The 15,989-nt window shown below is 47.2% G+C and overlaps 2 protein-coding genes across 9 annotated transcripts in view; one reads left to right on the forward strand and one right to left on the reverse strand.

Annotated features, from left to right (window-relative positions):
• SNAP47 (synaptosome associated protein 47) overlaps window positions 1-14,811 on the reverse strand; it is a 34,455-nt gene extending 19,644 nt beyond the window's left edge. Inside the window, exons 1-3 of one of the 2 annotated variants that reach the window (XM_077808468.1) lie at window positions 14,678-14,787; window positions 10,883-11,046; window positions 5,002-5,551 (exon numbers count right to left, since the gene is read on the reverse strand). In XM_077808468.1, the coding sequence (XP_077664594.1) occupies window positions 5,002-5,551; window positions 10,883-10,928 (596 nt within the window). In that variant the 5' untranslated portion in view covers window positions 10,929-11,046; window positions 14,678-14,787. Of the gene's footprint in view, window positions 1-5,001; window positions 5,552-10,882; window positions 11,047-14,677 lie in introns of both variants that reach the window. The other variant, XM_077808469.1, reaches the window with a different exon arrangement.
• Window positions 14,812-14,930: 119 nt separating this feature from the next.
• JMJD4 (jumonji domain containing 4) overlaps window positions 14,931-15,989 on the forward strand; it is a 28,817-nt gene continuing 27,758 nt past the window's right edge. For 4 of the 7 annotated variants that reach the window (XR_013344979.1, XR_013344981.1, XM_077808471.1 and 1 more), the window contains exon 1: window positions 14,931-14,992. The gene's annotated coding sequence lies outside the window, so the exon portion shown is untranslated. Of the gene's footprint in view, window positions 14,993-15,858; window positions 15,942-15,989 lie in introns of those variants that run through there. The other 3 variants (XM_077808472.1, XM_077808473.1, XM_077808474.1) reach the window with 3 other exon arrangements.

Here is a 15,989-nt window from a genome sequence, read left to right on the forward strand (position 1 = left end):
CCCAGTCTCCATTGTATTTTCCAATCTCTTTGTGTACCATAGTAGGGGCTCAGACACAGATTCTCCTGCCTCTCAGGAGAAGGCTCTCAATTTAGGCAAGTGTTTGAGGTTTTGGCAAGGCAAGGGTGCACTGTAACCATGCCTGCCCTCGGCCCCTCCCTCTGGGATTTCTTTGTGTTGGGCCCCACCCGCTTGTGAAGCTTCCCAAATGCAAAGTTTTTCTTTCTCCTGCCTGGAAGAGAGAATTTTATCTTTTACAAGCATAGCAGGAACAGCATCTTTCAATGGAGTGCTTTGGATTGGTAAAATCCCCTCGGACAACCCACTTTCTGTTCCCAAAAGATCAGCTGGGAGGACTCTCCCCTCCAGGAGATCTGTCCCCCAGTTTTCCCTTAAAATCTGATCCACAGGTGAGGGGTCTTGCATTTCAGATGCAGATCCTTCACCCTCCTCTGGCGGAAAAGCCTCCCTAAAAAGGTGGGCAAACCCTCCTGTTCCCCCTCACCTTCCATCTGGCCTTCCTTCTCTGGGCTCCTCTCTGGGGCAGACACTCTCCTGTGTCCCGCAAATGGAAAGGTGACCCTGATCCAGTTGTGGGCTCACAACTACCAACTATAACAGACCCTTCACTGGCCAGCAAAATCAATTCCCCCCCTTCACTCAGGTTGGGCTTGTTTCCAGCTACCACCACAGCGGTCGTCAGGACCCCAACTTCCATCTCCGAGATACAGGTCTCCGTGCACCCTAGGGCAGGACCTGTCCCCTGCTGACCTGCAACTTTCTGGCAGTCAGCAGCTGGGAAGGCCTTCCTGTTACAAGGTGGAACATCCCCCTCCCCCAGGGAGATGATCACAGCACAGGAGCTGGCTCTATGCAGCCTTGAGCCCCGGCGCTACAGGAACTGGGTACGACCATCCCTGCACGTAACTTTAGATCACAAGGTATCACAAGATAGAAAGCTGTAACAGACAAGTATGGTGAAATTGCTGCTGTTGCCTGTTATTGCTAGCTTTGGATATTTTAGGATGAGAGCGTCAGCAGATGTTCCACTGCAAGAATGGCATGATAACCAACTGGCACATATTGTAATCAGCTTGAGGTAAATGAAATAATAACCTATGGGAAGAAAGCACCCCAACACTATTAGCACGAGGAAGTTCGGTTTTGGACAGAGAAGGCTGGACATCCTTATGAATATTCATGGAGGCCATAAAACCCTATAACAGGGCTAACCACATGGCCTATGCCATCGCAATCTTCTTGGCAAGCCAGATATAGGACCACTCATGGATCACCTGTCTCACCTGTTCTAGGTCTCCACAATGGATGGTGAGAGTATACGGCTACTTAGATACTGGATATCTTGACTGTCCTGTATTACCTCTACCTACTTTGCTAGGTTGGAGAATCTGTGATTTTGCTAATTGTGCTAATAAAAACATTACAAGGTTAAGGGGCCTTTCCTAAGTGTGAGTGTCTCTCCTGTGCACACCGAGGTTCTCATTCTAATTATTCTAATAATTCTGGGTCTGATTCAGCAGCAAAACTCTGCCAAACTTCAGAATGTTAATTTGGGAATTCTACCCAGGCTTAGAAGAGAAATTTTGCCTCAGCCTTAACTATAAAACATTTGGTACTGCAAACTAGTGCAGTGAGTAAATGCTGGTATAATACTTTGTGGTCCTCTGGGATATCTAATTGTAAGATCATGACAAAAATATACAAAATAGCATTTGGCAGGTAATTAACAAGGTTCTATAAAGCCATGCTTCCCAAGCCTTTATTGAAAAGAAATCATACTACACAAATATCAACCAGCTAGAAATGTAAAATAACTCTCAAGTATAAAAATAGACCCAAGACTGTATTATACTGCTGGAAGCCAAATGCTTCATGCGCAGTTAAAAGGAATTATTTTCTATTCAGGGGTAATTTATTCTATTGCCATTCTACTGATTTCAGGTTTTAATAAGGCATCTATTATTGTGGTATTTAATGGAGCGTCATTTGCTGTCTTTCTTTCCTTTTTTTTAATGCAATGAAGTCACTAAGATTAAATTCTGCCCTCTGCATAGGAGGCCAGCACAAGATCTAGGTACCACTTAAGTCCCACAAAATTGGGAACTAACTTAAAGGCTCATGTAGGATATTAGTGGTGCAAAGGACTTGTGTGCTGGCCCTCTGCACAGAGGTGAATTTCACCCTATGCACATAATAATTTCAGTGCATGAGAAGTTGAGCTATTGGCTGGCTCTTCTTCCCAGAAGGAGACACTGGTGCAGATGGTCAACTCCACCTGTAGGAAACTCAGGTGAGCCACTTGCCATGTTGACCAGTCTCCAAAGTGGTCTGTGTTGGACATTAATTATGGCATTAGACATCAATTACTGCTCTTGCACAAGGGCACCACCACAAAGCTGATGCTGCTCATGCAGCCTATTAATCAAGTTGGCTAAAAAATAATTAAGGGGTTAATGAAACACACACATTAAGGACTCCTGCACAACACTGAAAAATATCATGGGAAAGAAGATTACAGACATAGATACTTTTTACACACACACACACACACTATAGAAAGTTGCAAAAGAAGACACTGGGTGAAGAGTTTAATGTGACTATTTCCCTGATCTATGCTAATTAACGTACGACTTTGGCACAATAGTTACAATAAAGTAAATTGATCGGTGTTCAAGTGCTATGAATTTGGTTTTTTTCCCCCCTGTACAACATATGTGACTTCAGCTTAGGAGGAGAAAGCTGTCACCATCAGCTGTTTGAAAAATAAATTGAAAACCCAAACAAGAAAAGTGCAAAGTCAAAACACCTCAGAAAGCTAATGATTTCTAGGTACAGTTTTAGGCTGTTTGCATGTCAGCTAATCCCTAGATGCAGTAGATAAACAGAAATTCAATTAGCATTTGTTCAATGTCTTCCTTTATTCTACCCATCTGTAAATCAAAGCATCTAACTTTCTTCAGTTTCATGAAGACAAACAATATGTCCCCATGTATCTTAATCTAAAACAAATGTCTCTTCCTAAAAAACAATGAATATTGACTTTCTGAATCATTATTTATTGACAGAGAACTTTAAAAGCTGCTACTGAAGTTTTCAATTTCCTTGGCTTTTCATTAAAGGATGTAGAAAATATAATCAGAATCACTGTGAAATCAACAAACACTTGCTCATAGATGTTATACCCACTGGAAAATAGAAACTTCTTCCAAAAGAAATTAGTCTGAACTTCATTATATCTGTGTCTTTATGCAACTGTCCCAGATTCCAGAAGGAAGCTTTCAGCTGTAGATCTCTAACACATTACAATATACTTAGCTCTACAAGTCTACTTCATGCCACTGCTGGATTCTACTTGCAGCATCCAACCTCTTACAAACAGATTACATTTGCCTTCCGTCTCAGTAATTGTTAGAAGCCTTATAAAAGACAAAATGTTCAAATTTAGGTGCTGAGCAACCGCTACTCTCACTGACTTCAATGTGAGATGTGGAAATTCAGCATCTCTGAAAAACAGGCCACTTATTTTAGGGTCCTAAATATGGCTTTAAGTGTGTAACTCATATGAAAGGTTTGTCTTAAATGTTCTAAGAGGAAGCACATGCAGTTTTGGATCTGAAAACAAAAGAAAAAAGAACCAACATAGGTTTTCTGTTCCTTATAAGAAAAGTACTTTCTGCAGATACAATTTAGCTGACATTTTGATCAACGTGGCGCAAGACAAAACAGAACCCAGCAGCTCCTTCTTCCACAGCTGTATTGATTCTTCTGGCATCTAACAGTAGTGAGCATATGTAGTGAAAAGCAAGTGGTTGCACAATTTGAAAACACATGTAGAACACGGAGGTGCCATTTCTACAGTCATTTTCCCAACTACAGCTGCACTAAGGCCAAAATTCCCCCATCCAAAATTGAAGGCTGCGTGCTCAATACGTGTACATGGAGGGGGAAGGACATGCAGAGCTCTCACATGTCCCCTCTGCAGTGAAAAGATCCATCTAGCAGTGGATTTTCCAGCTCTGCCCCATATACCAGAGGCGGGCAAACTACGGCCCGCGCGAGACCCGTCCTGCCTGGCCCCTGAGCTCCTGGCTAGGGAGGCTAGCTCCCAGCCCCTCCCCTGCTGCCCCCCTCTCTCCCCCACAGCCTCAGCTTGCCCTGCTGCCAGCGCTCTGGCCCGCCGCTCCTGCAGAATCGTGGTGGTGTGGCTGGCTCCGGCCAGGCGGCGGGGCTGCGAGCTCCTGTTGCTCTGAGCTGCATGGTAAGGGGCAGAAGGTCCCGGGGGGCAGTCAGGGGACGGGGGAGCTGGATGGGGCAGAGGTTCTGGGGAACAGGAATGGTTGGATAGGCGTGGGAGTGCCAGGGGGCCTGTCAGGGCAGGGGTATGGATCGGGGCGGTCAGGGGACAAGGAGGGCGGGGGGGGGGGGGTTGGATGGGTCAGGGGTTCTGAGGGGGGGCGGGAAGTGGGAGGGGGCAGATAGGGGACAGGGACCAGGCTGTTTGGGGAGGCACAGCCTTCCCTACCAGGCCCTCCATACAGTTTCTCAACCCCGATGTGGCCCTTGGGCCAAAAAGTTTGCCCATCCCTGCCGTACACACTAAAGCACAAGGAGGAGAGCTGAGCTCAGTGCCGTGGTTACGCAGCTGCTGAACAGACCCCTCCCTTACAGAGTAAAACCATAGCAGGGGCTCTTCACATGCACGGAGGAGGAGGTAAAATTTACCCCACGTGAAAATTAGTTTGGTGTGTTCTCATCCTAGCCCTAGGAGAGGATTATTGACATCACAAAATCACCAGGCCATCTGACATACTCAGCACTCCCTAATTAACACAAAACTGGAAGAATAAAGCATTGCAACTTGAAAAAAGGTGCATGGAAGGGAGTCACGTGAGTACTGAATGTGAAAATCTTACAATAAGGTTTCAGACAAATTCAATATAAACTATCAATTACTGTTCAGCTCCAGTTATGCTACTGTACCTGTCTGCTACATCCATTTCAGAGTCAATCTTGTTCAGTCCTTTCATGATGTTATCAAACTGTTCACCCTGATAGTGGAGCACCTTTGTTGTATCCTCCATACGTTTCTGGGATGCAGACAGTAAACCAGTCAGTTCTTTCCCTTTCGTCATCTGCAGAGAATCTGCCTGAGCTCCAGCCCCTGGACATGACAGCAGCTGCTCCCTCCAGAAGTGCTCAAGGATGTTGAAGACCACATTTCTATTGGGCTGGAGGGAACTGAACCAGTGCTTGGTGTTCTCCTTCTCCAGAATTGTGAGGGAGCTGAATATTAAACTGGAGGACTCCTTCTTGATCTCACTGATGCTGGAAAGATGGAAGCTGACCAGAAGCTCTCTGGTCTTGTCAGCTGTAAATCTGACCACAACAGGAGTCAGTGAGAGTCTGCCAGAGACCCATCGTTTCTCAGTGTCTACATAATAGGAACAGGGCCACGCATGGATACATATGTCCGCATTCATTAGCTCGCTGTTAGGATCCTCTTCTACAGTGACGACAGAGCTGTCACCTTCTAAGTGGAAAGAAGAAAACACGTAAACAAGGCAGAAAAATACATCTGAGGTGATTCTTGTAAGTTAGGGTACACAGATCAAGGATGACCCCATAGGCACCATACTGGTGGGTAACCCACCCCAGGCGCCAGCCATCTTTCAATGTTGCCACTAGGTCATCTGAGGTATGCAGGTAACCAAGGTTTGGCTGCTGTGAGCTTTAGGGGGTGGAATTTGCCACCTCTTCTGATCCATCTCCAATTTCACCTTGAAAAGACTCCTCTTTTAAAAAAAAAGGTATTTTACTACTGTTTCCTCTGAAAGCAACTCCAGCCTTCCCCAGCCTCTCTTCCCCATTCCCAAATGATCAGGTATCACTGAAATACTTTTATATTGTGTATTTATGATATTTGAATCATTAGTATATGGTTGTATTTTAATAATCTGTAGTGTTGTGGGTGCCATGGCTGGGGTGGTGCTTTATAAATAAGATACTTTTATATGCATGCTTTATTCGGCATATTTTTTTAAAAAAAATACACCAAAATAAAGTATAGTTAGTGAAAAATTCCATCTTTGTAAAAACGGCCCAGGCTTTCATTTGTATGTCCCTTTCCATACACATCAATGAATATATTATTGTAAACAACACATAAGGCATTAGCTGCCTATTCGCCATGTCTCAAAGTGCTGCCCAGGGGCATTCAAAGGTTAAGAGAAGCAGAAATGATTCCTATTATTCTAAGTACAAAAGACAACTCGTCTGATTTACCAAAAGATACCAATGCAGTCCCGTAAGCATTGTAGAATTCTTCACTGTTTAGCATAAACATTGTATAGCTCTTTAAAAAACTTCTTCGGGCAAACATAAGCAAGTGGCCCTAACAGCCTGCTCCTACCACAATACACATGTGCTGCATAGGATCCAAACTCATGCCAGCCCTGGAGTTTCCTTTATTGTTGACTTAAACATCCCAAGCTCAACTGTTCCTATGGCGAACCCTATGTCCCTAGTTCCCTTAGCCCAGGAGTGAGCAAACTATGGCTAGTGGGTCACATCCGGCCCGCCAGCTAATTTAATCTGGCCTTTGAGCTCCTACTTGGAAGCGGGTTCGGGGCTGCTCCGCGCACACGTGCCGCAGCTCCGCACAGCTCCCGGAAGCAGCAGCGGCATGACCCCCTCCCCTACCCCTGCCTCCTACGTTTAGGGGCAGCCAGGGAGCTCCGCGTGCCGCCCCCGCAGCTCCCATTGGCTGGGAACCGCTGCTTCTGGGAGCTGCTTGAGGTAAGCGGAGCCCAGAGCCTGCACCCCTGAACCTCTCCAGTGCCCCAACCCCCTGCCCCATCTCTGATTCTCCTCCCACCCTCCAAAACCCTGGATCCCAGCCCAGAGCACCCTCCTGCACCCCAAACCCCTCATCCCCAGCCCCACCCCAGAGCCTGCACCCTCAGACTGAGCTGTCACCTCCCCCAACACCCCAACCCCCTGCCCCAGCCTGCAGCCCTCTCCCGCACCCTGAGCTCCTCATTTCTGGCCCCACCCCAGAGCCCTCACCCACCCACCCTCAACCCCCTGCTCCAGCCCTGATCCCCCTCCTGCCCTCTGAACCCCTCGGTCCTAGCTTGGAGCACCCTCTTACACCCCAAATCCCTTATCCCCAGCCCCAACCCAGAGCCTGCACCTCCAGCTGGAGCCCTCACACCCCCCCACACACCTCAACCCCCTCCCACACCCTGAACTCCTCATTACTGGCCCCACTCCAGAGCCCTCACCCCCTCCTGCACTCCAACCCCAATTTCATGAGCATTCATCGCCCGCCATACAATTTCCATACCCAGATGTGGCCCTCGCGCCAAAAAGTTTGCCCACCCCGCCTTAGCCTCAGAGGGATATTTAACCTAAACCTTTTATAAACTGAGTTAGAGTGAACAGGATCCACCTGGTCTGACTGCTAGGATGAGTCATCTAAATAGCTCCACATCTTTGAGCAAGGTTCTAGAACCTGACACCCACTACACAACACGCATGCTTGTCATGGGCATAAAGGGAATTACTTGTCCTTGATCACATCTACACCTGTCAGGCCTTTCTCTGAATCTGGTCGGTAAATAACAGGCAGAAAGTGATTTTTTTCAGCGCTTTTATGTTTTCCATGAAACCAGAGATGACCAAGAGATGAATACAACCGTCATTATGATGCCTACAATTTATTCTATGCAATAATCATCATCATCATCCTCCACGCTTAAATTTATCCTGCTGGAATACAACAGCCAAGCACACAACAGAGTTGAAAGGATGCCACTCTGGTCCTCAAAGAGCTCAGGACCGATGGGCAAAGCTGTCAAACAAATTGTGACAGAACGTAGTTGCTGTAGCAGCTTTGCCTTCTGAACACACATCTGACTAAAGGCAGGCAACGCTAAAGGGCAGAGGTGAGGGAGACACTGGGAGGAGGAGGAGGAGACACTGGGAGACCCAACAATGTTCCAATATGTGAGGAGTAGCACAGAATGTTTTAACTGCTGAATTTTGGGTTACGGTAATATCACTTGACCTGTGGGTCCAGTGCCTACCCAAACTTCACTGGCAACTTATGATGTCACGATAGCAAGAATAATCAACAATTTTATGGAGCTATCTGTAAGTCCAGCAAGGGACTCTGATTAAATCGTATCCCTGAAGAATGGTTTGTTCATGTCAAAAACTCAAAGATGGAATCATAACTTTAGTGCACATGACTTTGGTGCAAAAGGAGAGAGGGAGACAAGCACACAGCTTCCAAAAATACATTTGGACCATCTCCCGCTCTGGTAGTCCTCTGCTTCTTTCTTTTGTCCTGTGACCCACCTTGTTCCTCTTTAAATTTCTTTCATTCCCCCAGAATTTTAATACTCAAATTGTAAAAATTTGTACATTCCACAAGTTATATAACAGCCACATTGTGTTCCTTACTTATATTACATCTTGTGAGCAGACACTGAATAATAGTGATTTAAATGCTCATGTATTAATTATCTTATTGAAGTTTTGATGTACTATAACAAAAATTACAGATCCTCAGTGTTGAAACACAGGCATAAGGTACTATGGTACTTTATTTCCTGTAAGCAATGAAAAGTTAGATTATTTACACTGTATAGCCTCCAAAATCAGATTAATCTAGACAGCAATTTATGCTGTGACACTAATGACTAGTTTGATTTCAACTGTGATCTGCTTCCCCTTGTGAGAATTTTCAGGAATTCTAATACAAGACAAAAAGTTAACAATCTTCTTGCTTTGAATGTCATCAGTCTGATTCTCTTATGGCCCGCATGATACAACTAGTCGCCAGATCTTGTATATCTAAGCACATACCTTCATACACACCCCCTGGCACGGACATTCCTACCTGTCGATCTAACCTTGGTTACTCACACTATTAACCACATTTATATCAACGGGCCTATTTGCATAAGGACTACTCACACGGGGCCAGATTCTGACACACTCAAGTTTAGTACCTTACTCCACAGGTAGCCGCACTGAAAACAATGTGAGTAAGGGCACCAGAATCCAGCCCATAGCAGATGTTTGCAAGATGTATGTTTGGAATTGTAACTGTTTGTCCTAGCAGGATTATAATCTGACACACACATCACAGTATCTCCTTTACAACAACTTCAAGTCACCTACTTTTGGGGCTGAGGACAAAATAAACAAGGAAATCCAGTAAATATAGGCAGTGTTAGCCAACAGACCAATCACACGGCTGAGAACTAAGAGCAATGAGTTCTATGCCATCGATTTGCTGTGTGACTTGAACAAGTTGCTAAAACATTTAGCCTCCGTTTCTCCACCTATAAATTGGTGATATTTCTCTACTTCACAAGAGTTCTGTGAGGCTTAGAAAGAATTATCTCAAGAAATGTTTTACTTACTATTGTTATATCTAATACATTAGATTTATACCTGAAAGGTTTGAAGAGAAAAAAACACCAATATATTTATCTGTTTTTCTAGTTTGTTTACTCTGCGCATGACAACACTTTGTGCTTAGTCAATTTTATTGTTTCCTACATATAGGCAGTCATTTTCGTTTGTTTGTGTGAGTCTTTCACACAGAAAGATGGATGAGAAAAATATTTTTAAAGAACAGTGAAGTGTGACTGTAAAACCACAAAAATTAGCAGGGATACTCCAGAGCAGGTGCAGCTAAGGGTTTTTGCCAGTACAGTTAAACCAGCAAAACCCTCCTAACGTGGAAGCAGTTATACCAGTGTAGAAGTATTTATACTGATATAGATTAAATTGGTTTGGGGAACAGACATAAGGTATGCTAGTATAAGCACAGTTATAACATTATAATTATGTCCACACTAGGGCTTATACCAGTATGACCTATGTTGGTTCCCTTAAGTTAGTTAAACAAAACAAAAACAGTAACCCACCCCTAACTGACTGGTATAAGGTTTAAGTGTAAACCAGGCCTAACTTTTTGAAACTGACTAGATTTCAAATTGACTGTATACCCTTAATTACAGTTTGAACAACAATTTAGAGACCAATAAGTGTTTTCACCCTCTCTGTTACTATTTATTTAAATGACAGACTATTTACCATTCTGGTATTCACCTGTAAGTACTTATTTTAAAAAATTAAAACAAAGAAAATAGTTACACATTACTTAGCTTCTGCCTCAAGAAATATTAACGATCATATCAGAGACACAAGGCAAATGAAGTAATACCTTTTAGTGGACCAAAGTCTTGAAGATATAACAATATTAATAAAATATATTACCACCTCAGCCACCTTGTCTACCACAAATATTAATACACTTCTCACAACTCCTCCGTTAAGTAAGGGGATATCAGTCCCATTTTACAGATGAGGAAACTGAGGCACAGAGCCATTAAGAGACTTGCCCAAGATCACATAGGAAGTTCGTGGCAGAGCCTGAAAAATAACCAAGGTTTTCCAACTCCCAGCCCTGTGCTCTACCCACTGGAACAAGCTGTTTCTTAGTTGTCGGGCCCGGTTGGTAATAATGCATTCTCCTACTGTTTAGTATGGCCATCCTTCGCATTTTGACTATAGGAATGTAAGGACAGTTTTGAATAAAACAACTGACTCTAAACTTTTGCCAGATCTCAGATTGGATATGAACCACTTGTAGGGGTTGGGAAGACGTCCATAAGACCATCCTTCCTGTCTCTTTAAAGATCAAATAGCTTCCCATTCAAACAACATTTTCTCCCAGATCCAATACATAATTAAACTAAAATCTCTGATGCAAGCTTAACTATGGTCTTTCAACCGTGCCACCATAACTGGAATAATAAATATTATATATCAAGTTATTTACCTCTGTCTGCAGATTCAGGATTCTCAGGCAGCCTCGGGGTTGCCATCTTTGTAAGTTTGTCCTTTGTATTCAAGACAGTAGGTTAGTTTTTGTTTGCTCTTTCTATTTCTTAAAGCCCAAGCAAAAAACAAACGAACTGTGGAAAGGGCAAAATCCTAGTACACCTGATACCAAAAAGAAAAAAAGTCTAATGATAAATTTTTACTAGTATCTGTACTCTTTAACTCTTGACATAAGGCAGACACCTGATGAAACTCCTCTCTCTCCAGTAGAAGAAAACAATCAGCTGCTGGGGATTTACATATGCTATGTACTCTTGGGTCACATGACTTTTGACTCACTGAGGGCTATACATTCTTTATCTTGCTAGTCAGTTTCTCTCTGTGTCTGAGGACAGAATGCACAGGCAAGGATCTATTACTAATTGTGACGTTGGAAACTGTTATTTTCCATAGCTATTGCATATGCATTTTCCCCATGATATGCTTAATAATCATCTTAGTTATATGGCAGGCTTTTTTGTCTCAGAGGATCCCAACGTGCTTTAGAAATTTAAATGGTATATAAACTAATCAGTCAGGAATCATTTCATTCAACAATGAAGCCACCAACCACACAGAATGTGGCAACTGTTTAATAGCACACAATATTATATAACAGTTGAAGCCAAGACTTCAAGAAGCCTGATTAGCAAAGGGGGACAGACCTGCGTCCCCTCCCAACCCTGCCCCCCTATCCCTCCAAAAAAGAGAGCAGGGGATGGAAAGCTGGAGGGGAAGGAATTAAATATATTTAAACATACTGTTCCAGCCATAAACCGTTTACAGTGGCTATGCCAGTGGTGAGCTGCGATTACTTCTCCTGAACTGCTAAGAGCCAGCCAGATACTCCACCTGATAGGACCAGAAGCACCCAAAATAGAGACTGAGGAAAATGGAGCCCAGCCAGGGCCACCCCTATCCTGGCACTCCCCTACACCCAGAACTGTGCAGCAGAGACAAGCCCCTCCCCGCTCCCCTCCAACACACACACACACACACTCACTCTCTCTCTCTCTCTCTCCCTCTCTCTCTCTGGGGGGTCCTAAGACCCAAGCAGTGCCTGCCCTCCCCCAACCATGTGAGTTGCAGAGCGGACTCGGGAGCCAGTCGGAGACTCTGCATGGTACAAGGAGAAGCAGCCAAAGCAGGGACATTTGGACATGTCAAATGTCAAAACCATTGACTATTCTGACTTACTCTGCCCAGTGCAGAGGGCTGTTTGTGTCACCCTTTTCTTCCCTCACAGGCCTGGTCTACATTAAAGTTGGGTCAGCTTAGCTACATTGTTCAGGGCTGTGAAAAATGTCATAGCCTGTGAGAAGTAGTTAAGCCAACCTAAGCCCCTGTGTAGATACTGTTAGGTCAGGGGTGGGTAACCTACGGCCCGCGGGCCGGATCTGCCAGTTGGTTAATTTCATCTGGCCCATGGCACCCCCCGCGGGGCAGGGGCCACGAGCGGTGGTTCGGCCCGCTGCGGGGGAAAGACCCAAGCCTCTGCACCACCCTGGGTAGACAGGTGGCCCGTGATTGATATTTATTGTGGGTCAATGGCCCGTGACAGAAAAAAGGGTTCCCCCCGCACCCCTGTGTTAGGTCAACGGAAGAATTCTTCTGTTGACCTAACTACCCTCTCTCCGAGAGTTGAATTTACTACAGTCCTTCCATGGCTGTGGTATGTGTTCACATTGCAGCACTGCAGCTGTGGCATTTCTAGTGTAGACAAACCCGGTCTCTTCACTCAGCTTCATTCCATTCCTGCCGTTCCTACCCTCTTCTCCCCTGTTCCCTTCCCTTTTCTTTCCTTATAGCTTATCCCCTCCTAATTAAACCCACTCCACCTCCCAAAACCATGGAACATACATGATGTTTGCTGCCTGTGTGTTAGACTCCCTTTCCTCATCCAGTCTCTGTGGTCTATTTAGACAATATTATCTCATTGTTTCTTTGTACTACTCCATCCATCTATATCAATCTGTTGTCTTATACTTGAATTGTAAGTTCTTTGGGTCAAGGACTGCCTTTTTGCTCTGTGTCTGTACAGCACCCAGCACAGTGGGGTCCTAGTGCACGTATGGGGCTCCTAGGTGCTGTAATACAAATAAACGATAATAAAAATTGTGCACAATTATTTTGTTACCATCTCCCTTACCTCTACCACTGCCCACTTTTGTCTCATTCACCAGTTATGTCTTGTCTTTTAGATTGTAAGCAATCTGAGGCAGGGACTGTCAATTACTATGCATTAGTACATCAGCCGATGCAACAGGGCCCTAGCCTGTTTGGCCTCTAGGCACAAATGCAATTTAAATGCAAACAACAACAACTGGTACAAATTAATTCATCATATAAATCAGAGATGAAAGAGACCTATTATTTCATGCATTCTGTCTTCCAGAGTCCAACTGTGATTGTTTCTCACACTGTATTTGCTAGTGTCTTTTCACTCTAGTTTTAAATATCCCAAGCAATAGTACTTCTGCTTTTACTCAGGGAGAATATTCCACAGCCTGACACATCCCACTGTTAGGAACCTGTGCTTGGATTCAAAATATGTTCCCCTCTTCCCCCCGCCTCTTTTAATTTCATTACCCCTAGTTATATCCCTGGTATCATGTGAAATTTGACTCCACCCTCATGTTTCAACCCTTTAAATATCTGTATATCATCATGTCTCTCCCCAATCCTTTAATCACCACTTAACCAAGTCACATCTTTCACCTTTTCAATCTTTCCTGACCCCGCAATTAGTTTTGTTGTTCTTCTCTGAACTCCTACCAATGTGTCAATATTGTTCTAGTATTGTAGCACCCAGAACTGAATGCGATATTCCAGATGCAGTTGCACAAGACCTGTGTGATATCCAGGGGGTAGGATACCGGACTGGGAGCCAAGAGACCTGGATTCTATTTCTGGCTCTGCCACCAATATTACTGTGTAGCCTTAGGCAGGTCCCTTAACCACTCTCTGACTCAGTTTCTGTTGAGATGATGAGAATGAGGTGATTCTCCCTCTTTTGTAAAATGCAATGAGATCACCACCTGAAAAGCATTATGTAAGTGACAAGTATTACTAGTTTTTTTCCAGTCTGTGACATCATGCTTCTACATATGCTGTTACATCACACTGTTAATTCCTGGACAGTTTAGCATCCACTTTCAACGTGCCTTCCCCCGCCATCCCCAGCATTAGAGCATCCCACACTTCCTTCTCCCACTGAATGTCTTTCTCAGGAGTTTTCCCCCCACAAAGAATTAGCTGCATTTTCCAAGATGACTAATCTGCAGTTGCCGGCTCATATGTCAGACCTCTTCGTAACGCTATTGTGCTTCTCACTTCACTGATGTTTGAAGCTTCTGCCCAGGTTAATATTATGGACGGGCTTTTGTGAAACGCTTTACACCGTCACCCCCCACGTGCAGCAGCGCCCCCGCCCCCCACTCTTAGGGGGCCCCCCACCCGCAGAGACCCCCCACCCTTAGGGGGCCCCACCCCCTACTGCCCCCACCCCAGGGGGCCCTCCACTCTCCACTGCCCCCCCGCAGCGACCCCCACCCCTCGGGGGCCCCCCACACACCCCACTGCCCCCCCTCACGAGGGCCCCCACCACCACCAGTGGCCCCAGCAGGGATCTGTGCGCTCCCCCCTCCCTCTCTGACGAAGCGGCCGTGGGGAGACGGGCACGGGCACGGGCACGGGCACGGGCACGGGCACGGGCGCACACCCCTTCCCCCCCCTCCGGGCAGGACCGACTCACCGCCCCCCAAAGGAGCCGCTCAGCCGTTAGCTACCGCCGCTTCTGCCCTCCGCGCCTGCGCCCGCCGCGAACTTCCATTGGCCGAGCCGCCTCCGCCCCGGTCCTCTCCGACTTCTCTCCCTCTGCGAACGTGCGGCCCTGCGCTCCAGGTTCCGGCCTTCGCGAGGCCCGCTCGCCAGGCGCAGGCGCAGGCGCAGCCCGGCCCCCCCGCTCGAGCCTCCCCCCCCTCGTCGCCTTCAGCGCGTCCGCACCTAGCGAGCCGGGTCACGGGGTGCGTGCGTCGCCATAATGCGTCCGGGTAGCGGTGAGCCCAGGGTGCGTGTCGGGTCGGTCCCCTTACCCACCCACCCCCCCATAGCAGGGAACCCGGACCCCTCCCCCCAGGGCCCCTCATCCCCCATAGTGGGGAATCCGGACCCTCCCTCATCCCGGGCCTCTCACCCCACCACATAGCTGGGAACCCGGACCCCCCCCCCCGACCTGGGACACCCTCCTCCTGGGGTGCCTCATCCCCCCCATAGCAAGGAACCCAACCCTTCCCCCCCTTGGACCTCTCATCCCCCATAGTGGGGAATCCGGACCCCTCCCCCATCCCGGGCCTCTCCCCCCCCATATAGCTGGGAACCCGGACCCCCTCCCCCCCCCGAGCTGGGACACCCCCCTCCTGGGGTGCCTCACCCCCCCCCATAGCAGGGAACCCAGCCCACCCCCCTCCTGGACCCCTCATCCCCCATAGTGGGGAACCCGGACCCCTCCCCCATCCCGGGCCTCTCACCTCCCCCCACATAGCTGGGAACCCGGACCCCCCTCTCCCCTGGGGCCCCTCATACCCCATAGTGGGGAACCCGGACCCTCCCCCATCCCAGGCCTCTCACCCCACCACATAGCTGGAAACCCGCCCCCCCTCCCGGGGCCCCTCATCCCCCATAACGGGGAACCTGGACCCCCCCATCCTGGGCCTCTCACCCCCCTACATAGCTGGGAACCCGGACCCCCCCCCGGGCCCCTCATACCCCATAGTGGGGAACCTCAACCCTCCCCCATCCCAGGCCTCTCACCCCCGACATAGCTGGGATGCCACACCCCCCCCCCCGGGGGCCCCTCATACTCCATAGTGGGGAACCCGGAGCCCCTCCAACTCTCCCAAAAGTGCGACCTCTCCTCTCCAGAGGCCCCTCACTCCTTGCCCCTGATAGCAGAGGCCTGGACCCCGATTCTCTCCTGGGGACCCTCACTTCCTGTCTGCTGGGGTCTCTCTCTAGGGGTGAGTTTCAGGCTCTTGGGTTTCCCTTTAGATGCTGGGATTAATGGG

This window comes from Eretmochelys imbricata, chromosome 2 (assembly GCF_965152235.1).
Source record: "Eretmochelys imbricata isolate rEreImb1 chromosome 2, rEreImb1.hap1, whole genome shotgun sequence".
Lineage (NCBI taxonomy): Eukaryota > Metazoa > Chordata > Testudines > Cheloniidae > Eretmochelys > Eretmochelys imbricata.